This window comes from Drosophila simulans, chromosome 2L, assembly GCF_016746395.2.
Source record: "Drosophila simulans strain w501 chromosome 2L, Prin_Dsim_3.1, whole genome shotgun sequence".
In the NCBI taxonomy this organism is placed as follows: domain Eukaryota; kingdom Metazoa; phylum Arthropoda; class Insecta; order Diptera; family Drosophilidae; genus Drosophila; species Drosophila simulans.
This window is the reverse complement of record NC_052520.2, coordinates 5,491,414-5,513,930: the sequence shown is the minus strand read 5'-3', so window position 1 is coordinate 5,513,930 and position 22,517 is coordinate 5,491,414. Positions and strand designations below refer to the sequence as shown.

Below are 22,517 nucleotides of genomic sequence, written 5' to 3'. Positions count from 1 at the left end.
TCAAGCTCAACAAGCCAGTTTAATTTAAAGCGTTAGAATGCATATATTTTATGAAAACTTTTTAGTTGAAACTTACAAATACATTTGTTGTGCACAACTATCGATAACTTAACGATATTACCCAGTTCAGCTTGCTTGAGTTCTTAAACGAAACACGGTCACACTGCTCTGCGCTGTTTTTTTCCTCCGCATCACGTTAAACATTTTTAAAAAGTGAAATTCACTTTAAAAGCTGTATTTTAAAGTGATAAACGTGCACAGAAGGTGAGTTTAGCACGTAAAATCACAGTGCACTTAAGAAAATCGCCGCTTGCAATGGGTATTTCGTTTTATTTCGAAATACATGCAATGCGGTGCGGTGAAAAAACAAAATGGCGGATGGAACGCCGGCACCGGTTCCGCAAAAAAAAAAAAAGCGGCATTTTCTTTTACAAACACATGTAACTCACCAAGTCGCACGCATTTTATTCCCCAGCATTTAGCTGCGAATTTATAGCCGATAACTAGTTAAAGGTAAGCAAGCCGCAGAAATGGCCGACAATGACGATCTTTTGGACTACGAGGATGAGGAGCAGACCGAGACCACTGCGGTCGAGAACCAGGAGGCGCCCAAAAAGGATGTCAAGGGCACCTACGTGTCCATTCACAGTTCCGGCTTCCGTGATTTCCTCCTGAAACCGGAGATCCTGCGCGCCATCGTGGACTGCGGCTTCGAGCATCCCTCGGAGGGTGAGTACTTGCACTCCACCTGGAGTGGCGAAAGGTACAGTCGCTAACGATGCTCTCCGCTTGCAGTTCAGCACGAGTGCATTCCGCAGGCCGTACTGGGCATGGACATCCTCTGCCAGGCCAAGTCCGGTATGGGCAAGACCGCCGTCTTCGTTCTGGCCACGCTGCAGCAGCTGGAGCCGTCGGACAACAACACCTGCCACGTCCTGGTCATGTGCCACACCCGCGAGCTGGCCTTCCAGATCAGCAAGGAGTATGAGCGATTCTCCAAGTACATGCCCACAGTCAAGGTTAGTTTTAATCCATATGTTGCACACAAAAAGTTCCGTATACGTTTGCAGAAGTTTAATGTTAACTTGGAATTTCTTGGTAGGTTGCTGTCTTCTTTGGAGGAATGGCTATTCAAAAGGACGAGGAGACCCTCAAGAGCGGCACCCCGCACATTGTGGTGGGCACCCCTGGCCGAATTCTCGCCCTCATTCGCAACAAGAAACTCAATCTGAAGCTTTTGAAGCACTTTGTTCTCGACGAGTGCGACAAGATGCTGGAGCAGCTGGGTAAGTTGGCTAATCATCACCAAATGACAGACATTTTACTAACCATTAAACCATTCTTTTAGATATGCGTCGTGACGTTCAAGAGATTTTCCGTAGCACGCCGCACGGCAAACAAGTGATGATGTTCTCTGCCACATTGAGCAAGGACATTCGTCCCGTTTGCAAAAAGTTCATGCAAGATGTAAATATCAACGTGTTCATAACCAAAATGCTCGTACTTCTCCACCTCGCATCCACCGCTATCACGACAATTAGTTATTATTTTGTTAATGCCACGCGATATCGAACTCTCGATCTTGATCCCCCCCGTATAAGTCAACCACCATCTTGCAAATGGTTAAACGCGTACAACTAAACGTCCAGCGCTCTGTGAGCATAACTCGTATCGAAAAACTTAGTTAATGACTACCGGACACCATTTTCTAAATGGTTAATCGTGGAAATTGGCAACCGTTGCAAAAGCATAAACAACCAGTAACCGCTGAATGCATAAATTAAAATCGCAAATGATTTAACAATACCAACGCTAGTAAAAACCAATATCCAAATAAAACTACAAGCAAACAGCAAAGATCCCGCCGACTGGCCGATGAGACGAGGTGAATCAATCCAGAGCGAATGCGATGCGATAGGCCGCTCATCTGTAATCCGCACACTTCTCAGAGCGATCGTCGATCCTCGGGAGCAGTTCAGAGACTAGTTGATGAGATGTGGTGGTAGCGTGGCCGTATGTAGAATATTCTATGCATATTGTTGTATGTTCCGAGGCGAGCCTAGTCTAAGTTCGATTTCTCTGTACCCCTCCTAATTGTGTCCTTTAAAATGCGCCACATTCTATTTCCCAAATCCAGCCCATGGAGGTCTACGTCGACGATGAGGCCAAGCTGACGCTGCACGGACTGCAGCAGCACTATGTCAATCTGAAGGAGAACGAGAAGAACAAGAAGCTGTTCGAGCTGCTCGACGTGCTCGAGTTCAATCAGGTAGCCCATTCGGCGGTCTTAACTATTACTTATTTATTTACTTACTCGAATATCCCTGTCCTAGGTGGTCATCTTTGTGAAGTCTGTGCAACGTTGCGTGGCGCTGTCGCAGCTGCTGACGGAGCAGAACTTCCCCGCCATCGGCATCCATCGTGGTATGACCCAGGAGGAGCGTCTGAATCGCTACCAGCAGTTCAAGGACTTCCAGAAGCGCATTCTGGTGGCCACCAATCTCTTTGGCCGCGGCATGGACATCGAGCGTGTGAACATCGTGTTCAACTACGACATGCCCGAGGATTCCGACACCTACTTGCATCGCGTGGCCCGTGCCGGTCGCTTCGGCACCAAGGGACTGGCGATCACCTTCGTTTCGGACGAGAACGACGCCAAGATACTTAACGAAGTACAGGATCGTTTCGATGTGAACATCAGTGAGCTGCCCGAGGAAATCGATCTCTCTACATACAGTGAGTTGCAATGATGAGTAATCCCAGCCACCAGCAGTGCTAACTTGATTCTCTTTTCCAGTTGAGGGACGCTAGACGTCGAAGGTGCATGATAATCGGAACAGAACAGTACTGCGTAAGACTAAAATGCACTTCGAATAGATACAAAACTAAAACCTTTTTTAAAACTCTACTTTATAACTAAATAAAAACTATTCAGACAATGTGTTGACAAACAGAAGCGGAGGTATAAGTAATGTATTTATTTTGGGAATGGATTCTAATACACTTTTTGTTTCGCATTTCCGTTCAAACTACTTTATTAGAATTTATACGAAATAGTTCTGCATATTTCCGGGGCATATTCCTTGAAATAACTTAGCAATATTAACATGTACAATATTATAAAACAAATCACAATAAAATGCCCAAAAACAAACAAACTGGCATATGTTTTAATGGTGAAATGGAAATTGGGAACTCGCTGGTCATGGTTTAGTGTGTCCGTTTCAGGACATGCGCAATGGCCAGGAGCTTCCGGCAGCTGCATTGCGACAGGAAGAGAAGGGGTTGTGGGTGGAGGAAGTGAAAACGGGGGACGAAAAGCAACGAGGACGTCCAAACAATGTGAGAAAATGCACGCGTGCGAAAATGCTGCTGAAAAAGTATGTGAAAACGCGGCGTAAGCTGAAGATCCTACTCCTGCTGGCCATCGTCGCCCTGCTGGTCATCACCATCATAGTGCTGGGCTCCAGCGGACGCAATGCGGCCATCGAACTGCTGCTGGACGAGCGCTTCATCGCACGCGCCTACAGGCCCGGGGATCAGCCCCAAGTGGCGGAGAAGCCACCGCCGGTGGCCGTGGCGCTGCTCCAGCCGCAGCGGGAGAACGGAGTGATTGTGCCCGAGAAGTATGACGAGCAGAAGATCAAGGAGCGCATCATTCAGAGCAAAATCGATCTGATGAAGCAGCAGCAGCAGCGGGACCACGAGGCGGAGCAGTCCGTAAGTTACCAGTCCAGTCGAAGAGGGTGAAAAATCTTAAAATGTACACCTTGTTTAGTCGCGCACCACTTTGGATGTGGTGATCAGCGCCGTGCACATATTCTACACTGCCCCGGTGCCGTGGTACAAGTCGAAGAAGCCGCCTCCGCCGCCAGCGGAGCACCCAAACGATGTGCCACTGACCACGCCGCGACCGGTGCGAATCCTCAACACCGCCTTCTATCCGGCACTGGGTCTGTACAAGCCCAGTGCCTCGCTGCTGGGCCAGCACTTCGAGAACATACGCAGCTGTGGCATCGGAGTGCTCATCCTGAACTTCTCCGGCGGCAAGCCCGCGGAGGCAGCACTGCTGCATCAGATCTTGGAACTGGCACCGCAGCACAATCTCAGCGTGACCTTTGAGCTCAGTGTGGCCGGGAATCAGAGCGTGGAGTTTGTGCGGCAGCAGCTGCGGGAGATTGCCACGTACACCAGCCTAGCTGGGTTCTACAAGGTGTGGAGCCAGTCGAGAGGTGTCTCCCTGCCGGTTCTCTACGTGAGCAATGCCTACAAGTTGAGCGATAGTCTGGGAAGGCTGTTGTGTCGATCGCCGTCGCTGGTGGAACCGGATGGCCTGCGAAGGATTCTGGATGCCTTATTCATTGGACACATAAGGTGGAGTGCGCCTTAGATTCTCCTAGGTAATCCTATATATCCTTCCGTTTCTCTCCAGGCTCAAAATCCATGCCGATGTCCTGCGGAGGTTGTGCTTCGATGGCTTCTACAGCAAACTGCCCAGCAATGGAGCTGTCTTCGCCAGCACTTGGAAGAACTGGTCGTATCTGAAGTCCTTTGCGCTGTCCTACAAGATGCTCTTTGTGCCCACGGTGGGGCCGGGATTCGCGGAGAGGAACAAGTTCCCGCGACACGGAGACATCCAGCGGCATCGCAGCAATGGACGGGTGAAGGAGCAGCCATCAACTGGAGTGCCAGGACAGGCGAATACTAATACATTTCTGCTTGCAGTACTATGGCGTGGCCTGGCGGACAGCCATTCTCAACCACGTGGGATTCATCAACATAGCCAGCTACAACAACTGGCCGGATGGCAGCCAGATCGAGGAGGTGGTGCCGCGCGCCGGCTTCCTGGACTACAATCCGGGCTCAAGAACGAAATATCTGGATCTCACGGCCCACTGGGTGGGCAACTTTCTGAAGACGCGGCAGGAGGCGGCGGCAGCAGCCTCGCCAGCATCGCCGCCCAACTGCTACGAGCTGCTCAATGGAACCATATGCTAGGAGCGCACCAAGTGGAGCTGGTTAGGAGCGCGGCGGAGATAATCCTAGTTACTTTAGAAGCAATAGCAACGATTGCAGGCCACTCAATTACTTTCCAATTGTTAAGAAGTCTTCTGCTGCACACATTTACACACTGCATATATCGTTTTGATAGTGATATTTTTGAAAATGCGCGCCCAAATGTCGAGTTTTTTGGCGGGAAAATCACTGCACTTCCTAATTAACTAATTTAAGTACTAAAACGCCAATCAAAAGGAGAATTTTGAGAAGGGGAAGTGAATTTTGCTGCCAAATCACTCGACAGAATATATATGAAAGCAATTACCATTGATATCAATTAACAATGTAACTCTTTTTATTACATCTATAAAATATAAAATAGCTTTCAATTATCGTAGGACTAAACGAGTAGAGGAGAACAATATCATAACTTAATGCCATGCCATATTATGTAGACACCAAAGGAAATTATCTATGTTATAACGATATAAACTAGACACTTGTTAAACGATTGGTACTTAACAAATTTTAACTTTATTACCAGTACGACATATAAATACTTTATCTAAGCTTTAATAGTTTAGTGCCCACAACATTGGTGTTTTATTTAAACATACATATATATGCATATGTACATATATATATTAGGGTTGCCATCCTTTCAACACTGATTTTTTTGTTGGAGTTCTGACTGGCTGAGCTGTCATTCAGTTCGTTTCTGGAAGAGATTAAGGCAGCAACATGTCATCGCCCAGGAAAAAAACTGTGGAGGGGCGGAGGGGCAAGGGCCAAGGTGGCGTGAAGGGGTGCTCCTGCAGGCGGTCGCAGTGCATCAAGAACTACTGCGACTGCTACCAGTCCATGGCCATCTGCACCAAGTTCTGTCGATGCACTGGTAGGATTTCATTTACATAAACCCATACCATAAGCCACTCATACATATACCCTGTAATTAGGCTGCAGGAACACGGAGGTGCGCGAGCTGGTGGACCCCAACTCCGTGGCCAAGAATTCCAACGCTGCGAAAAGGCAGAAGGCGGCTGCGATGAGCGCCAAGGCAGCAGCCGCAGCTGCCAAGGCGGGCATCGATGTCCAGGGCAAGGTGATCCAGGTGGCGGCATCCACTTTGGCGTTGCCCGGCAAGGCGCTAATGACGCCGACAAAGTTTGTCCTAGCAGATGGCAAACCGCAGATGGCTAGTAGTCACATTAATCCCATACCCATCTCACGACCCATAGCAACTGCCGCCACTCCAGCCAGGGCAGTGAAGCAACCGGCGGACACGCTGGTGCCCGTCAATCTAATCATTCCGGTACTGCAGGACGATCGCAAGGAGCGGAATCTCTTCGTGCAGCCGGTGAACGCCGCTCTGCTGGAGTGCATGCTCATCCAGGCCACCGAGGCCGAGCAGTTGGGCCTGAACGAGCTCCAGGTGTGCCAGCTGGTGCTCGAAGAGTTTCTGCGCGGCTACAAGAACATCTTAGAGAAAATGTGCGAGTACAGCAAGGAATATTGTTAACTCAAAATGTCAAGATGGCTTATTTAATAGAATAACTTGCTGGTACAATAGCCAATTCAATTTTTGGCTTTAGATACATATGTACATTTTATAATGCAAAATAATACAATATTCGATTTGTGTATAACTAAATAATTGAGAAATTCAGTTTGCAAGGTCGCGGGAATGGAAACTACCAATCGGGTGGCTGGAAAATCAGCTCGGTGACAAGCATATCGCAGCTGGTTTTCCTCTGGGACAAACGGGAGTCAGCCGGCGCGGTCTTGTGCCTGTCCAGCGGCAGCTCACTGTCACTGTCGCTCTCCGACTCCTGCTCCTCATGGGTCGCGTCTTCGCCCTCCTCCATGCGTCGTCGCTTGCTTCTGCTCGCTCTCGGAGCTTTCGCCGCGGATCGAAATTTGCGCCAAAATTGCGCGGGCTGGGCGAACTCAATGTAGTTGGGGAATCGCATGGCCAGCGCTCGGCAAAAGGATTCAAAGCTGTGACTGAGCTCGGGACTCATGACGGACGCAATGTTGCGATGGGTTTCCTCTACATAGCGAAGACAGCGTTCCAGTTCCTTGAGCTGCAAGGGAATTTAAACATGTATTTCAAGGGGTAAAAGTTAATCAGTTAGATTAACATACTGGCTCCTCGGACATGTCCGCCTTTCGTCCTCTTCCTCTGCCCGTTGCCTCGCCTGCCTCTGGTCTAGCTGGCGGAGCTGCTGGCTCCGATGGCCCATCTTCCCCGTCATCGCTATTGTCGCCCTCGCCACGAGAGTTCTTCTCTTTTCCCTTTCCCTTGGTGCAATAGCAAATGCGGCGCATGATGAAGAGCATATCCTGAACCACAATCAGGGCGTCGGGATTGTTGATGAAAGCCTTGTCTCTGGTCTTTTCTGCAGGAAGAGTATATACTCAGCATATCTACTTGGAGAATAAGACAACTTTACTCACCTGCCAGCAGTTTTAGTTGGCCGAAGTAAAGCAACAGCGCGTTCTCGTCCACCGATGACATTATGTGATTGTAGAGCAGCCTACGATTTTTGGCCATTTGTGAACCCTTCAGTGGTGACTTGTAGTTGTCATTCGTTCTCACGCCCCTCAAAATAGCCTGGTCATTCAGATCGAAGGGGCACTCCTTCAGGCAGTGATCGAATAACATTTTGTTGTACAACCTTTTGTAGCGAGTGAAGAAGGCATCCGCCTCCCTGGCCACCTCGGCACTTTCGTCCACCAGGCTGGCCAGCATGGATATGAGAATGGGACCCTTGAGCTTAATATTCCCGGAGAGAATCACATCCTTGACGCAGCGAAAGGTGCGCACCCGGGTCATCGCGAATTTCGATTGTAGTTTCGACAAGATCGCCTGAAAGTTACTCTCCAGAATTGATGGATGCTTCTTGCCGAGATCGTTGAGCGCTATTAAAGTAGTATTGATGATCTGAGGTCTGTCGTTTTTGGTCAGTATGGTTATGTACAGCTTGGATGCACTATTGGCCAGATGATTATCTCGCAGGGACAAGCGACCGGCTATCACAATCATCCAGTTGGTCATGCGCTCGTTATCCGAATCGAACTCCGACTCGCAGAGCTTGGTGCACTCCTGCAGGTATTTAAACACGATGCTCACGATCCTATTGTCCACATCCTGGGGCACCATCACAATTAGCTCGGTATAGGCGCCCAGCAGGCACTGCAGCCGGGCATATTCCTCCTGGAAATTTTGGGCACTGCTCAGAATGCCCTCGACGAGATCTTCCAGCAAACTGAGCTGCCAGTATGGCATCTCGGCGGCAATCGTGGGCGACTGGCTGTGAGACAGATGATGGATCTGGTTGAGCAAGTTGACGGCACTCGAGATGATGCCCAGCCAAATGCTGCCCGTGCGCAGGGCATTCAGTAGTCTTTGGAATAGCTGATTGAGAGCCGGCTTGGAGAAGTTCCTCAGGCAGCCAATGATGAGCTGCAGCGCTAGAAACTGATTGGACTTCATGTTGTAGGAGGAGAGGCCATTGAAAATGCCAATCAGCGCGTCCATGTTGTTGGTGATGCGGCTGGACAGGAAGAGCAGCAATCCCCAGGCATCGGTGGCCATGGACGTGGATAAGTGGGAGATAATCACGTTTACCAGTCTGGGTCTGCAAAAATGATAGGGTATGCTTATAATCCTTGAGATCCTAGCAATGCTATAACCTACGTTACTATGGACTCCCGTTCCAGTAAAACAGCGAATCTCTCTTGAAGATAAGCTCTTGGCTGCGTCATCAGCAGGGTGCTGATGATTCGCCAGGGCATAAAGTGTTTCGCTTCGTTTGAATACTCCAGCGGCTGAATGTTTTTCAAGACTATTCTATCGAAGCTCTGCAAGAAATTTACAAAGTTTAGTATATTCATAAACTTACAAAGTGTTAACCTACCGAAATGGCCAGTTTCTGGAGCGCCACATCCTCATCGCTCATTAGGCAAGCCCAAATCCGGCAGTACACGCAAATGAGGGCGAAACAATTGGAGTAGGCTTCCAGCAGGGTTTCTATGGTCTCCAGTGCAGATTTTCTCACCGAAGACAAGCGATCCACGGCCAGCAAGGAGGTCTCCTTCACAAAATTCGTGTTATAGATGATCAGGGGATTGACTAGGACCAGTCTTTCCAGTAGAGCTATGCCAGCGGAACGCGCCAAACCATTATCCGCGGCCAGAAAACGCTGGTACACCATTTGGGGCAAGTTCTTGACCTCCGTTTCCAGTTGCTCGTGTCCCTGGAAACTGAAGGCATACTGCACAATTCCGGGCTTCTCGAAACGCAGCTCGTTTTGCTGCGCAGAGGGTTCAGCCAAAGCTTCCACATCCGTATCATCGAACTGAACGAAACGAATGCTTTCCTGCAGAATTTTTTTCGTCATCGGTGATCCTTGTCTCAGGGCCAGGATGAGCACTTGGCAGGCCTTCCGGCGCACAGTCAACGTACGATCGTTGAGGCAACGCAACACCTCCCTCAGCAGCGGCACCTCTCTGGGCACGTCGGACACCTCGTGGCGGAAGATGCTCCACTCCACCTCGCTTTCCTGCAGAAGGATCTTCTCGATCAGATCGAGAGCGCGAATTTGAATGCCCACAGCATCGTCGGCTTTCACGGCCTCCAGCACGTAATCTGCGCAAGATTTGTTGCACTTGGTGAACAGTACCCGGTCGTACTTGGCTGCATAGCCTATAGCCACCTTCTCGTCGATGGTTTTCCACTGAAGTTATATAAATTATATTACTATATGATTATTTCAGAGGATTTCACACGTACTCACCGCTTTAATGGGATTGGACACCACGCACTCGATGTAAAAGTGCAGGATGCGATTGACAATGTCGGGATACTTATCTATGAGCTGGATAAACCAGTCCGATATGTGCTCCCCACTTTGCATCGCTCCACGGCGACCAACTGCAATCATCTGGGGACTATCCGTATAAACATGCATCGGAAAGGTTTGTCGCATTATCAGGTGTAGAGTTTCGTAGACATCGCCATTGTGCTCATTGGCTATCTCCGAGAAGAGCTCAAAACATTTGCCATGCAAGCCGGGAGCACCTAAAAATGCATTAAATTAAATTTAAAGTTAATTTTAGTTTCAAAATGTAAAAGCTCGTTAAAAAATAATCGAAAACTCGATAGTTTTGTTGCAGCATTGCCAGCATGTGAAAGGCAAAGAATCGATAAGTGCATCGTTTTTTGGTGCATCTCTAGCAGACGGGGAGAAATAATGAAATAATCGTGGAATTACGAGAAACTTTTGAAATTTCGTAAGATGTTGGGTGTTCTACGTATCCAAGGAGCGTTGGCTACGGCGGGGCACGCGCGCCTTCTGTCCACCCGCCTGCTGGCCAGCAAATCCACCACTGACATGACCACAAACCGCGGAGAATCCACACAATCACCGGCCACCGAGCACTTTGATATAATCATTGGAGGCGGCGGACTGGTGGGCACCACATTGGCCGCCGCTCTGGCCAAGAACCCGACGTTGGCGGACAAGAAGGTGCTGCTGCTGGAGGGTGCGCCCGAGTTCCGGGGATTTAATCCCACTGGGCCGTACCAGAATCGCGTATCCGCCATCAATCACAACTCCATTGAGCTGTTCAAGTCCATTGATGCGTGGACGCACATCGAGTCGGCGCGCTACAAGCCCGTCAAGCAGATGCAGGTCTGGGAGTCCAACACGGACGCACTGATCCAGTTCCAGCACGATAACTTTGCCAGCGACGTGGCCTGCATCATTGAGAACGATTTGATTCTGGATGCGGTCTATGCGCGTGTCAAGGAAGCGCCCAATGTGGAGATCCTCAACAAGGCCAGAATCCAGTGCGTTCGCCTGCCCAGGGACTCCAACTCCAATCTCTCCGAGCTGCAACTACAGGATGGACGCTCATTTTCCTGCGATCTGCTCATCGGAGCGGATGGCGCCAACTCCGTGGTCAGAAAGGAGATGAACGTGGATGTGTTTTCCCTTAACTACGACCGCATGGGCCTGGTGGCTACGCTGGAACTCGGCGAAGATGCCTGTGATAATTCCGTGGCGTGGCAGAGATTCCTGCCCAACGGACCAGTGGCACTGCTACCCCTAACGGACAGGCTGAGCTCCCTGGTCTGGAGCACCACCAACGAGCAGGCGAAAATGCTGCAAGCCCTGCCACCCACGGAATTCGTCGACGCCCTCAACGAAGCCTTCTGCCGGCAGTATCCGCGCGTGGAGCTGGCAGACAAGGCTGTCCAGGCGCTGAACTCCTTGTTCGGACACAATGGCAGCCAGCACCAGGTGCAGTATCCGCCACGGGTGTGCGGCGTGCTGGACAAGTCGCGTGCCACGTTTCCACTCGGTTTCCTGCACGCCTCGTCGTACGTGTGCAATGGAGCCGCTCTGGTCGGTGATGCCGCCCATCGAGTGCATCCGCTCGCCGGCCAGGGCGTCAATCTGGGCTTCAGCGATGTGCGGTTTCTGGTGGAATCGCTGGCAGCCGGTGCATACGCCGGCTTCAAGCTCGGCGACAAGCAGCATCTCATCAAGTACGAGCGCAAGTGTCTGGCCAAGAATGTGCCCATCATGCTGGGCGTGCATGGTCTGCACACGCTATACGCCACGCAGTTCAGTCCGGTGGTCTTGCTGCGCAGCTTGGGTCTGCAGCTGACCCAGAACTTGCCGCCCGTCAAGAACCTGTTCATGCGCGGAGCGATGGGTCAGTAAGTAGAGCGGGGACAATAAATGGGGAAAATTAAATCTTAAGTGTTTACTGTTTGCACATCACTTGTGAGCGGAATAAAGTCAGAGTTTATATAATGTTTGGAACCTACTTAATGGCTAGGACAATGGCATGTTGTTCTGCCCAATAGCTTGTGCAACTATTCCACTGATCTACAGTTTTGAGGTGCGTACGTATATTCCAAAGGATATATTGCTTCTAGGACCAAAACTGGTTGTTTAAATTTAAGTTACAAAGTCAAAACATCGTACATACATTACTACTACTTGTGCTATCTTTTAGATAACAAACTTTTGTCATTTAGGAACATTTTTGGCGAGTTTAAAAGTTCGGAAGAATTGCACAAAATATTAGGTCGGCCAATCAAAACCATAACTTAAACTAGCAATCGTTGTTTCATATTTTTGGTGGATTCGGGTTGAAGGCACATTTGGCAGTTGTTAAGCTAGTACTAACTTAGTCTAGTCAAAAATTTGGCATGGTTTTTGTTCGGTAGCTGCAGGAATCTACAGCTCCTGGTGGCTCTTGGACAAGCTCTCGCCCAGCTTCAGTTCCGGATTGAGCTTGAATTCCTGCTCATGATCGAAAACCTGCTCGCGATCGCTCTTCAGCCTGGCCTCGCCCTCCTCGCTCGTCTCCACGCTGATTTGTTGCGAGTCCTCGGTGTCGGAAATGTAACCCGATTCACCAGTATAGTAAATGGGATACAGCAGAAGCGGCGAGGCGCTGAAGGCAACGAGATTCCGCTTGGGAAAGGCTTCCGTCCACGTTTTGTTCGGATGACGATCGAACATCAGGGGCAGAAACTCATCGACCGGTATGAGCTTGTCCAGCGGCTTGGCGGCCAGCAGCTTCAGTGCACCCTGCAGGGATATAACATAGCCCAGTGTCCAGTAGGAGTAGCCGGCGTGCACCAGATTATCCGCGTTCTCCACCGCCGGCTCGCTTTCATCCTTCAAACGCTTGCGGCCAAAGTAAATGAGGTCGTACTGCGCGGCATTCCTGGCCTGGTTGAGGATTCTGACTGCGTTCTGTCGGAAATACGGCTCGAAGCGTATATCGTCCTCCAGAATGAGCACCTCCTTCAGTTGCTTGCGCACCATCATCACCCAGATGCTGTAGTGGCTCAGAAAGCAGCCGATCTCGCCCATTGTCATCGCCCGATGATGGTATGGGTCCTCGTAGCCGGGCAGAAATCGTACGCCCATCTCCAGCAGCCTCTCCGTGCTCAGTTCCTTGCCATCAACGGCCGGGAAGTGCTCCGCCTCTAGTCCGATCTCGTCGAACAGCCGTTCCATTTTCTCCCGCCGCTCGGGTCGTCTTTTCAGATTAATCATAAATATGCGATCCAAGGAGAGCTTGCTCTTCTCCGGTTTCTTCTCCAAATGCTTGTAGGGGTCCAGCAGTGGAGGCACTGCACCCAGTTCATTGACCATAATGCTCTTGAGGTTCACCAGCTGTTGTACGTCGTGGTCCAAGGTATCGCCTGGTTCCAATGGCTGCAGTATATAACCAAAGGTTATGTCGTTGCAGATGTGCAAGGGAATCCCCGAACTGTTGGCCGATATGGCGAACACAATGATATCATCGGCGGGTCCATCGTACAGTGGCTCTTGCTGTCGGGATTTCTGCATTTCCACCAGCTTGTTCCTATCGAAGGTGAGATTCCTAACCGCTCGGTGGTTCATGTTCACCAAAACGGCTGTGTGCACCATTGGCACTGGGAAGCTGCCCTGCTTTTTTGCATGGTAGATTTCCTTGTACTCATCCGTGCGCCTGTAGTAGTAGTCCTCCGTCATGCCGCACCAGAAATTCGAGTACAAGCTCTCCGAGATCAGCATGGGAGCCACAATTGGTAATTGGAGACGGGTGAGGACTTTCAGCGAATCTTTTGATGTAAGCAAGACATCGGCGTCCAGGAAAAACACGTAGTCAGCCCAAATATCGCGACCATACTGAAAGGCCTCCTCTTTCAGGGCGATCAGGTGCTTGAAACGCGATGCGGGCCACTCGTACGGCGAAGTCTCGTTGACGAAACTCTGCTCCTCCGGCTTAAATTCGTAGCTTACGCTGTGATAGAGATCCCCCGAGTTGTCCAGCCACTGTCGCAACAGGTCTATGCTGTCATCGTTGCTGTGATCACAGCGCAACCTGGGATATTTCGAAACCACAGGTAAGATTCGCAATTTTCAATTCCATATCTAAATGAGTTCACTTTACTAACCAAATTGCTATTCTTTCCTTGGAATAGTCCTGCCGCTCCAGATAACTGAGGAACATGGGCAGTATGTGCGCCTTGTTGCGCACCAGCAGGGCAATCAGTACCGTTGGCGACTCCTGGTAATCCTCCTCATCCTGTCCTGAAATGCACACCAAAATGCAAGCGAGGAGCAGGCCGAATATAACTTGTTTATTCATCTCCACGTCATCGATTCAACGCAACGCCGGGTTCAAAGGGGTCACAGTACACAATCTGGCGAAGCGGAAGCGTCCGGTTCGTTTGAAATGCGCCGGAGAATCAGATTCGGCGTTATCTATTAATAAACTGCCTCCTTCTTTTCCAGCTCCAGATGGAGTGACTCCCAAACTGCATCAGCTGTGGCGCATCTCAAACTGTGCTGCTATCGTTTGTTATCGATTTAAATGGATTTAAATGAATTTCAGTTGGAAATTGTTCCAATTGCTTTTTAAGTTCCTTTCATTTGATTAATAAGTTTAAAAATAGTTTTTAACCCACTTTCAAAGCATAGCATTTCATAAAGCTTCATGAAGAAGAACAAGCATACATAATGACTGGAACATTTTCAAATTGGCATAACAAATATTTATTGTTTTAAAACAAAGATCTAATCACTTTTACTTCACGCACTTGCCGCATGAGGCTTTGCATAGCTGGGGAAGTTCAGTTTCAGACCCTCCTTGGCCTCGAAAAAGGTGTACGAAAGGGTGATGGTGTCACAGGTCTCCAGCGCCGGATCTGCCATGATTTCGGGATCGATGTAGAAGAAGACGGGCATGTCCACCTCCTCGTGTGGATTCAGTTGCTGTTCCTCGAAGCAGAAGCATTGGATTTTGTTGAAATACGCGCCCGCCTCGAAGGGGATCACATTGTACGTGCTGATGCCAATTACCGGCTTATCCGTGGGATTTCGCGCCGTGTAAAATGCCAGAGCAGTCTCGCCAGGAGCCACTTTGATCTCGTACTGCTGCGGCTTGAAGTTCCAGCGCATGGAGGATCCAATGTCGGCATTGAAGCGTATCTTCAGCACCCGATCCTCGATCTTTTTCATGTGCTCCACCTTTTCGGCATCGTGCCCTTGCGTGGTGGCTCCTCCGTAGCTGTACGCCTGGCAAAAGATGCTGTACAGCGGCACAGCCGCATAGCTCAGGCCCACGATCAGCACTCCGCCGGCGGTTATGTAGTAGAGTGTGGATTTCGCACGCAATTTACGGGCGGCTTCCTCCGGAGAATCCGTCGATTTCATGCGCCAAAATTGTTGTGACTTATGGACTGAGTTTTGAGCGCGGATGGAGCTTCTGAACAGCTGCTGGCACTGCCCACGAAGGGCGCAAAAGCTGCGCAGCATCGTTAGACCTTTATTTGTACTAATTAAAGTTAACTTTCCCTTAGGTTTTCATTTATTTTAGCACTTGTTTGTATAATCTTCAGGTCGTAAAGTGTGCGGCAGTGTGTACACACCTAGCTAAGTCAGCTGTTCGCAAGTAATCGCAGACAATCGATAGGCAAATAAGTTTGTCATCGGCGGCGGAATTTCTTAAAAATAAAATTTTAGCAACTAAGCTAAACTATAAATAAGCTTCCTAAATATTGTTGGAACATTGTTTGAAAAAACCACTACTCTTTGGTAGTTATTTCTGCAATAGGTAACTACTTGTCAAACAACTAGTTTTGGCGCCAAAAACTTGTTAGCAATAATATTGAAATGTTGTCTTTGCTTGTTTTTAAATTTAAACTTATTAAATACGTAAAACATGAGTTACACTTACCTGTATTTTGATATCCCACTTTAAAGTTCATGTAGAGCACCTCCAGCAGACAGCGAATGATCCTGTCGCGCGTTTTCAGGTGCTCCTTGAAGTGCACGTAGCGAAAGACGATCTTCAGGTCATCGCAGATGGTCAGGAAGAACATCCAGATGATGGTGGCGCGTACGCTTTTGTTATTGTTCATCTCCAGAAGCCGGAAGATCTTGAGAACCTGTTCGATCACATCCTCGTCGAAGACGCCAAAGACCTTGGCGCCAGGAATGGTCAGAGTGAGCAGGTAGGCGCTAGCCGCATTGAGGGCTAGCTGCAGATTGATATTTTCATTCAGCTGCTGCGGACCAGCCTGCTGCACATGCTCGGGCAAAATGGCCAGGCTCACAAGCGAGTATACGTACGCGAGGTAGCCAACCGCTGGAGAAAATCCAATCAAACTGGACCAATTATCGTGGGTGGTGCTATAGCTGGCCTGGTTCTCGTCTCTTATGGCTCGTATGACGCTGGATAAGTCCCGGAGCAACTGCAGCTGCGTCTCCTGGTGGCCAGTATCCTGCATGCACATGGCCATAGACCAGTATTTCTCCGCTCGCTGCTGCAGCACATCGTTCTCGGCCTCCTCGCCGTACAACCACTCCTCCACATCCACCCATCGCACATGCGGCTCGTAGTACACCCTTAAATCCCTAAAAATACGATGGAACTCCGACATGTTTACATTTTAGGCGTCCCGTGTCCAAACACAAACCGATAACCAAACCGAACAGCTGTGCGCAGTGCAGGGCAATCGATAAACGATAAGACGAGAAGAGCGGTTTGTTTTCAAAATGGTACAAAATCAGGGCTGATATATTAATGCATTTACTTGGCTTATTATTATGCAATTTAGTTGTTTCGTGGTTACATACGCGCACTTAGTTTCTAATTCCGCTGACAGCTAGAAATCCAGCGAGGCTGTGGCATTGGAATTGCTCAGTAGACCAGAGATGCAATTGTCCGGCTTGGCAGATGACTCCTGCAGCTCCGGCGGCAGATGGAACTTTTCGATGATGAACTTCTTGCGGCGCAACTTGAAGGCCAGGTCCGGGGTTTCCGGCATGTGCACGGCCAGCGTATTGATGGCCGACATCTTGTGCAAATGGAGCAGGCCACTGTACTCCTTGAAGGCTGGGTGCGTTTCACGCTCCGAACCGGCAAACGACTCCAGTTCGATGGCATAGTCCACCAGTTGGCGGATCTTGGGCACCAGGCTGGCATCGTACTTGGCAATCAGGTGCATGGGCATCGTGATCAGGCACACGGAGTTGCAGCTCCGCACACTGGCCATCAGCAGCGTGAGAAACTTGATCAGATCCTCGCCGAAGTGTTCGTCGTACCACAGCGGCGATCCCAATGAGGTCAGGCAGACGCGGCACAGGTTATTCTTCGTCCCAGCGACGAAGCTCTCGTTACGCAGCAGCTGTTGAATATCGTTGAGCAGTCCTTTGTACCGAGGGTTGTGGAACACCTGCAACTGCGACTCCTGGCTGCCTGTTTTTGTGCTACTGGTCACGCTGCTGCTGTTGTTGTTGTTATTATTGTTGTTGGCAGAGTTCTCCTCCTCTTGGGCTGGCATCTTCTCCTGCGGAGCGACCTCCGCGCCCGGAATCGGTGGGGCATCCTCCACAGGCTGCTGCTCCAGCAGCGGAGTGGTCGGGGAGCTGCTCTTGGAGAACTCCTCGTCAATGACGATGTCCAGATGCTTGGGGCTATCGTCCCACAAGGTAGTCTTGACATTGTAGAGCATCATGGAGTCCATCTGTTCCATCAGATTGAAATGGTGTCCGATCTTGGCTGTGGCATGTTCGGAATTCACCAGCGGCAGATCATTGTACCGCCAGGCGATCCTAAGGCCATTCTCGGCGCCACCATCTCCCAGCGCTTGCACCTCGCTTTGCTCCATCGATTCCTGGTCGGTCAGTGGTCTGGGCAGACGACGCAGCATCTCGGCCGGAATGTCGTCCAGGCTACCCAGAAATATCTCCTGCTTGGAGATCACGCCCTCGGCCAGAAAGTACTTGGCCAGCACCTTGGCGTGCGTCATGAAGCGATCCTCCTCGATCAGGCAGATCGAACCCATGGGCAGACCGCCGCCAATGACCACGTCCAAGTACGGATTTCCGCTGGAGGTGATCACCTGCGCCGTGTGCGGCGAGGTGCGGGTGCCGCGGATTGGCTTCTGCACGGTGCGCTTGCGGAAACTGGTCATCTTCGTCGCACAGATTTCGCTAACCTTTACTTTTTGCGTTCTTTTTCGCTATGTGTTTCCTTCTCTTCGCGTAAACTTCTATTTCGATACTTTCGATATTATCTGTTCTCGATGGCTGCCAATGGGGGCATACTCTCCAATTGTGTATCGATAGTCCAAACAGCTGTTAATTCGCAAGTTCTGGGTAGCGCGATAGTTAAGCTTTTATTGCTTAAAAATAAATGTGTGCTTATGTTGTATAATTGGTTGTGTATAAGAGGCACAAGTTCAGTGTTGTATTAGAAAAGAAACTCATTGATTGCTTTGTAGTCGAGTTTGCGTACAAATTGCGTATAAATTAATAAATAATTGAAAAAAAATAGTGTTTATATCAATAAAAATTTTTGCCCAAAAAGTTATTTTATTAAAAGTACATTTGTTAAGACAGTTTTAATATAAACTGATTGTCTTTAGCGTATATTTCTCATCGCCAATTTTAGTTAATATTTGAAATAGTTAAACTATCGTAACTATCATGTGCCAAAAGCACATCTCACTTCGATAACAAAAACAGCTGTTTGATGACATACTTTTTTTTGTTGGTAGTTGAGGAAAACAATTGGGAAAAATACCTTTAAATTGGAAAAGAAAAATGGCCGAGGTGCCGTCCCCGCAAATGACGGAACAACTGGACAACGAGGAGGTGCGGGAGATCCTGAAGAACACCACGGATCTGCGGCAGTATTCACGACAGATTGAAAAGGAGTTTAAGGAGGTGGAGAATAAGTCCATAGAGGGTAAGCACTACGTTCCATATGCAAACTTAGCTCTAATGATAGCCCTTTGAATACCAGACTATATAGCAGAGTCGCAGAATATAGCCAACCTGCACAATCAGATAAACGATTGCGACGATGTCCTGGAGCGCATGGAAAATATGCTGATGAGCTTCCAGAGCGTTTTGAACAACATCAGCACTGAGATCACGCAGCTGCAAAGGAAATCCGTATCCATGTCCCTCCAACTGACCAATCGTCAGTCGGTCAAGGCTCAGTTGTCCCAGTTTATCGAGGACATGGCCGTGTCCGAGGAGATGATCAACATAATAATGGAAACGCCGGTTACGGAGCGGGATTTCAGCACCCAGCTGAATGTACTGAATCACAAACTTTCGCTGGTCAAGGAGCTCAGCTTCAACGAGTCCAAGTCCACCAGCGATGTGAGCGATGTGCTGCAGAAACTGCGACTGAAAGCCATGGCCAAGATTCGATCCTATCTTCTGGAGCAGATTTACAAGTTCCGGAAGCCCATGACAAACTACCAGATTCCACAGAACGCCATGCTGAAGCACAAATTCTTCTTCGAGTTCATCCTGTCCAACGAGCGGCATGTGGCGCAGGAAATATGCAGCGAATACATCGATACGATGGGCAAAATTTACTATAGCTACTTTAAGGTTGGTTTGTTTGCAAAGTTCTGGTAGCATAATTCCATTTATATCATAAATTTCGTGCAGAGTTATTCCACACGCTTGACGAGCCTCAAATTCGAGGAGTCCTGCACAAAGGACGATCTGATGGGCATCGAGGATAATGCATCCAAAGGTTTATTCTCCAAGACGACGAGTCTAAAGCACAAGAGCACCATTTTCACAATAGGAAAGCGAGGCGATATACTTAACCAGCAGCTGGAGGCGCCAATTATAGTGCCACATGCGCAGCTAAAGAATCGAGTAAGATTTGTGATACATACACTTACAAAGGAGATACATCTATAGTTTTATACAGTACACAGTGGAAGCTCTCTTCCGGTCGGAGCAATACGCCCTAGTGGACAATGCCTGTCGGGAATACCTATTTGTCACCGAGTTCTTTATGGTTCGCGGCACTCAAGCGCAAGATTTGTTCAATCAAATCATGGGCAAAACCCTAACTCTGATGATTGTAAGTCAATGGTTTTTACTCGCGAAATGTTAATCATATCTGTTTGTTTAACGTAGAAAAATCTGGAGACCTCCATACACGACTGTTTCGATACCATTGCCATGTTCCTGTGCATCCATCTCATTTTCCGCTATCAGCTAATGTGCCACAAGCGCTGTGTTCCCGCATTGGATAAGTGAGTCTATTCATGGGCGTTGTTTTGGTTCACTATTGGATATTTATATGTTCTGATTTAAGATACTGGGACTCCCTGCAGGCGGTAATATGGCCACGTTTCGAACTAGTATTCCGCTTGAATATCCAGAGCATACATGACTGTGATCCAACCAAGTTCAACAAGGAATTGGGACCGCACTACGTAAGTATACGATTTAAAATTAGTACGGGTTACAAATTATTTTAATGACTACGCCAAATCGATTTAGATGATAGTGACTTTTGATTTATATAAAAAAAACCATTAATTGAAGAACCAAGGGAATGCCAGTTTTCTAAAAGTCAAGAGGGGGCCAATAGAGATAACTTTTAACCATTTCGTTTGAACAAAATGCCTTGTCATAATATAATACGTATACTTTGCAGATAACACGACGCTACGCAGAGTTCAGTGCGGCCATTGTGGGAATCTCGGAGCATTTTCCTAATGAATTGGTTAGCCGACTGCTTCTGGAACTTCAAAATGAAGTGGAGTGCTTCATCCTTCGCATGGCCGCAATATTTCCAACGCGAAAGGATCAGCTCATCTACCTGATTAACAACTACGATTTGGTATTGGGCGTGTTGATGGAGCACACGCGGGATAACTCCAAAGAAGCGGAGGCATTCAGAGAGCAGCTCAACTCCCGCAGTGCGGAATATGTCGAGGAGATCCTGGCCCCGCATTTCGGAGGCATTATTCAGTTCGTCAAGGAGTGCGAGCACTTCTTCGAGAAGGAACAAATGGATGAGCTGCGCAAGCAGGAGCGAAGGAGTCTGGCCTTGGTCGCCAGCTTCTCGGCCAACTGGAAGAAATCTCTGGAGGAGCTGAACAGGGAGGTGCTCCTCTCATTTCCCTCGTTGCTGACGGGTTCCCAGCTGCTGCAACTTGCGTTGGGTAGCTTGGTGCAATACTATCACCGCTTCCACAAGCTCCTCACGCCCAATGCCCGCGCCCAGCTAACGAACATCCACGTCGTGATGGTGGAGATCAAGAAGTACAAGAGCAATTACTGAGGGACGCTTTATTTGAATGTGGGTGTGTCTTCTGTGTATTCCAACTTGAGTAAAGTTCCAAAATATATGTATGTAAGCTATGCGACTTAATCCTCATCCTCGAACATCATCTCGACGAGATCCTGATTGGAGCAGCGCTCGCCATCCAGACGCTGTGGCCGCTTCCAGCGCAGCAGAGTGGGCAAGAAGATCAGATGCGTGTTGGGATCCTTGCGGAAGGGGCAGTTCAAATCCTTCCAGCTGCAGAGGAAAACAAGTGTTAATTTATTGCTTACCACGGTTCAGTGATAACAGGCGGCATGAATACAACTCAAGAGCATTGTAAAGCTATCGGTGTTTAATGGTTGTTTTTATCATGAATGTTCTCGGCGTTTAAATAAGCACTCGAGTGCTCATTTCATCATCGTACAGTTGAGGTTGAGTGACTAGTATCACTTTGCCAAAATGTATTGAACTTGTTAATGAACTTGATAACCGAATGACAAAAGGTTTTGGCAACTGAATGACGTGGGATATGCATATATGTACGTCATTCTAAATGACTAAGTTTGTTTTTTGTTATTCGATTATTCTGCACCAAAGAAACCACCAGATGTTCGCAGTCTCGCAGTGCATGAAATATTAATTCCTGCTTATCTAACTAACCGCAGCTGTTTTCTTCAGTTTGGTGGTATTAACTTACTATGCCCGCTCGCCCACATCCACATGCACGAAGTGCGAGTTGCCGGGGGCCTTCTTCAGAGCATCGTGTATCACCGGCTCCGCTGCAAATGTGATAAATGAGTTTGGGAATCGGATAGGCTGCGGTTAGCCGCATTGGGATCACGGCAAGCTCACCCTTCACGCAGTAGGGGCACCAGCTCTCTCCGTTCTCGTCCTTGCCGCCGCTGAAAAGGACGTGGACCGGCTCGTTGCCGTTCTCCAGTTCCTCCATCTTCTTGGAGAACTCATCGTATCCCTTGACGTTGTGTGTGACCACCATGATCTTGCTGGGATTAGTATTCACCGCGCAGTAGCGTCTGAGTATGCGACCGAAAAGCGTTGGAAGCGACGTGATGGCGAACTTTGAAGTAACTGGCTTCTGGAGGGGAATGGACTTCTCCTAATTTATCAGGTTTCTGACTTTTTGACGTAAAAAAAGCTTACTGTCACAGATGGCAGGGTTGCCAGCTTTCGAGCGCACCGATACTTGGCCATTTTCAAGCTAATGCAAATTATAGATTTTTAGCTACAAGTTTAGATTTTGAAACGTATGAATAGAAAATATGTAACAGATACGTTGACCTAGAAATGTATTTGTAATATTTTCTGTTTACCCTATAACATTTATTTCAACAATTTCTTCCTATTAATAAATTGTGAACGAATGATGTGACCATTCTAGC

The 22,517-nt window shown here is 48.7% G+C and overlaps 10 protein-coding genes across 10 annotated transcripts; 5 read left to right on the top strand and 5 right to left on the bottom strand.

The window, feature by feature from the left end:
* The first annotated feature begins 113 nt into the window (after positions 1 to 113).
* Positions 114 to 2,956, top strand: LOC6739221 (ATP-dependent RNA helicase WM6). The gene is made up of 8 exons (XM_016169000.3): positions 114 to 264; positions 476 to 729; positions 796 to 1,019; positions 1,103 to 1,286; positions 1,349 to 1,467; positions 2,138 to 2,269; positions 2,334 to 2,736; positions 2,798 to 2,956. Exons 2-8 carry the CDS (start codon positions 531 to 533, stop codon positions 2,809 to 2,811), a joined length of 1,275 nt encoding a protein of 424 aa, XP_016023611.1. The 5' UTR covers positions 114 to 264; positions 476 to 530; the 3' UTR covers positions 2,812 to 2,956.
* A 321-nt stretch (positions 2,957 to 3,277) lies between these two features.
* LOC27209444 (glycoprotein endo-alpha-1,2-mannosidase-like protein) lies at positions 3,278 to 5,591 on the top strand. Its single transcript, XM_016184875.3, has 4 exons — positions 3,278 to 3,720; positions 3,779 to 4,374; positions 4,433 to 4,661; positions 4,726 to 5,591. Exons 1-4 carry the CDS (start codon positions 3,367 to 3,369, stop codon positions 4,996 to 4,998), a joined length of 1,452 nt encoding a protein of 483 aa, XP_016023610.2. The 5' UTR covers positions 3,278 to 3,366; the 3' UTR covers positions 4,999 to 5,591.
* A 64-nt stretch (positions 5,592 to 5,655) lies between these two features.
* On the top strand, positions 5,656 to 6,664 carry LOC27206825. Its single transcript, XM_016182618.3, has 2 exons — positions 5,656 to 5,893; positions 5,955 to 6,664. The coding sequence occupies exons 1-2, from the start codon at positions 5,740 to 5,742 to the stop codon at positions 6,515 to 6,517; spliced, it is 717 nt and encodes a 238-aa protein (XP_016023609.1). The 5' UTR covers positions 5,656 to 5,739; the 3' UTR covers positions 6,518 to 6,664.
* On the bottom strand, positions 6,509 to 16,462 carry LOC6740775. Its single transcript, XM_016172624.3, has 7 exons — positions 15,757 to 16,462; positions 9,798 to 10,081; positions 8,919 to 9,737; positions 8,699 to 8,862; positions 7,456 to 8,639; positions 7,144 to 7,397; positions 6,509 to 7,082 (listed from the first exon to the last, which is right to left on the bottom strand). The coding sequence occupies exons 1-7, from the start codon at positions 16,460 to 16,462 to the stop codon at positions 6,690 to 6,692; spliced, it is 3,804 nt and encodes a 1,267-aa protein (XP_016023606.1). The 3' UTR covers positions 6,509 to 6,689.
* On the top strand, positions 10,196 to 11,825 carry LOC6731088 (ubiquinone biosynthesis monooxygenase COQ6, mitochondrial). The gene has a single exon (XM_016178953.3). It carries the CDS (start codon positions 10,299 to 10,301, stop codon positions 11,730 to 11,732), a length of 1,434 nt encoding a protein of 477 aa, XP_016023608.1. The 5' UTR covers positions 10,196 to 10,298; the 3' UTR covers positions 11,733 to 11,825.
* On the bottom strand, positions 11,761 to 14,368 carry LOC27207169 (glycosyltransferase 25 family member). The gene is made up of 2 exons (XM_016182905.3): positions 13,973 to 14,368; positions 11,761 to 13,899 (listed from the first exon to the last, which is right to left on the bottom strand). Exons 1-2 carry the CDS (start codon positions 14,164 to 14,166, stop codon positions 12,255 to 12,257), a joined length of 1,839 nt encoding a protein of 612 aa, XP_016023607.1. The 5' UTR covers positions 14,167 to 14,368; the 3' UTR covers positions 11,761 to 12,254.
* Positions 14,550 to 15,482, bottom strand: LOC6731086 (cytochrome c oxidase assembly protein COX11, mitochondrial). Its single transcript, XM_002078208.4, has one exon. The coding sequence runs from the start codon at positions 15,333 to 15,335 to the stop codon at positions 14,610 to 14,612; it is 726 nt and encodes a 241-aa protein (XP_002078244.1). The 5' UTR covers positions 15,336 to 15,482; the 3' UTR covers positions 14,550 to 14,609.
* Positions 16,463 to 16,595: 133 nt separating the features above from the next.
* Positions 16,596 to 18,264, bottom strand: LOC27206542 (putative elongator complex protein 4). Its single transcript, XM_016179592.3, has one exon. It carries the CDS (start codon positions 17,996 to 17,998, stop codon positions 16,688 to 16,690), a length of 1,311 nt encoding a protein of 436 aa, XP_016023605.1. The 5' UTR covers positions 17,999 to 18,264; the 3' UTR covers positions 16,596 to 16,687.
* Positions 18,265 to 18,518: 254 nt separating this feature from the next.
* On the top strand, positions 18,519 to 21,222 carry LOC6731083 (vacuolar protein sorting-associated protein 52 homolog). Its single transcript, XM_002078205.4, has 7 exons — positions 18,519 to 18,774; positions 18,832 to 19,433; positions 19,494 to 19,709; positions 19,765 to 19,920; positions 19,977 to 20,095; positions 20,158 to 20,278; positions 20,503 to 21,222. Exons 1-7 carry the CDS (start codon positions 18,630 to 18,632, stop codon positions 21,130 to 21,132), a joined length of 1,989 nt encoding a protein of 662 aa, XP_002078241.1. The 5' UTR covers positions 18,519 to 18,629; the 3' UTR covers positions 21,133 to 21,222.
* Positions 21,126 to 22,280, bottom strand: LOC6731082 (thioredoxin domain-containing protein 17). Its single transcript, XM_039298441.1, has 3 exons — positions 21,970 to 22,280; positions 21,815 to 21,896; positions 21,126 to 21,372 (listed from the first exon to the last, which is right to left on the bottom strand). The coding sequence occupies exons 1-3, from the start codon at positions 22,112 to 22,114 to the stop codon at positions 21,219 to 21,221; spliced, it is 381 nt and encodes a 126-aa protein (XP_039154375.1). The 5' UTR covers positions 22,115 to 22,280; the 3' UTR covers positions 21,126 to 21,218.
* Positions 22,281 to 22,517: the final 237 nt, after the last annotated feature.

Bases quoted from the DNA above. Each gene is read 5' to 3' on its own strand.
- LOC6739221 (XM_016169000.3), top strand. From the start codon at position 531: ATGGCCGACAATGACGATCTTTTGGACTACGAGGATGAGGAGCAGACC. The intron at 1,020-1,102 runs GTTAGTTTTAAT...ATTTCTTGGTAG, and splicing joins AGTACATGCCCACAGTCAAG to GTTGCTGTCTTCTTTGGAGG. The intron at 1,468-2,137 runs GTAAATATCAAC...TCCCAAATCCAG, and splicing joins GCAAAAAGTTCATGCAAGAT to CCCATGGAGGTCTACGTCGA.
- LOC27209444 (XM_016184875.3), top strand. From the start codon at position 3,367: ATGCTGCTGAAAAAGTATGTGAAAACGCGGCGTAAGCTGAAGATCCTA. The intron at 4,375-4,432 runs GTGGAGTGCGCC...GTTTCTCTCCAG, and splicing joins TTATTCATTGGACACATAAG to GCTCAAAATCCATGCCGATG. The intron at 4,662-4,725 runs GTGAAGGAGCAG...TTCTGCTTGCAG, and splicing joins GGCATCGCAGCAATGGACGG to TACTATGGCGTGGCCTGGCG.
- LOC27206825 (XM_016182618.3), top strand. From the start codon at position 5,740: ATGTCATCGCCCAGGAAAAAAACTGTGGAGGGGCGGAGGGGCAAGGGC. The intron at 5,894-5,954 runs GTAGGATTTCAT...CCCTGTAATTAG, and splicing joins CAAGTTCTGTCGATGCACTG to GCTGCAGGAACACGGAGGTG.
- LOC6731088 (XM_016178953.3), top strand. From the start codon at position 10,299: ATGTTGGGTGTTCTACGTATCCAAGGAGCGTTGGCTACGGCGGGGCAC.
- LOC27207169 (XM_016182905.3), bottom strand. From the start codon at position 14,166: ATGAATAAACAAGTTATATTCGGCCTGCTCCTCGCTTGCATTTTGGTG. The intron at 13,900-13,972 runs GTTAGTAAAGTG...GAAATATCCCAG, and splicing joins AAGGAAAGAATAGCAATTTG to GTTGCGCTGTGATCACAGCA.
- LOC6731086 (XM_002078208.4), bottom strand. From the start codon at position 15,335: ATGCTGCGCAGCTTTTGCGCCCTTCGTGGGCAGTGCCAGCAGCTGTTC.
- LOC6740775 (XM_016172624.3), bottom strand. From the start codon at position 16,462: ATGTCGGAGTTCCATCGTATTTTTAGGGATTTAAGGGTGTACTACGAG. The intron at 8,640-8,698 runs GTAGGTTATAGC...TCATTTTTGCAG, and splicing joins GAACGGGAGTCCATAGTAAC to ACCCAGACTGGTAAACGTGA. The intron at 7,398-7,455 runs GTGAGTAAAGTT...CTCTTCCTGCAG, and splicing joins CCAACTAAAACTGCTGGCAG to AAAAGACCAGAGACAAGGCT.
- LOC27206542 (XM_016179592.3), bottom strand. From the start codon at position 17,998: ATGACCAGTTTCCGCAAGCGCACCGTGCAGAAGCCAATCCGCGGCACC.
- LOC6731083 (XM_002078205.4), top strand. From the start codon at position 18,630: ATGGCCGAGGTGCCGTCCCCGCAAATGACGGAACAACTGGACAACGAG. The intron at 18,775-18,831 runs GTAAGCACTACG...TTTGAATACCAG, and splicing joins GGAGAATAAGTCCATAGAGG to ACTATATAGCAGAGTCGCAG. The intron at 20,279-20,502 runs GTAAGTATACGA...TATACTTTGCAG, and splicing joins AGGAATTGGGACCGCACTAC to ATAACACGACGCTACGCAGA.
- LOC6731082 (XM_039298441.1), bottom strand. From the start codon at position 22,114: ATGGTGGTCACACACAACGTCAAGGGATACGATGAGTTCTCCAAGAAG. The intron at 21,897-21,969 runs GTGAGCTTGCCG...TCACATTTGCAG, and splicing joins GTGCCCCTACTGCGTGAAGG to CGGAGCCGGTGATACACGAT. The intron at 21,373-21,814 runs GTAAGTTAATAC...TTTCCTCTGCAG, and splicing joins GATGTGGGCGAGCGGGCATA to CTGGAAGGATTTGAACTGCC.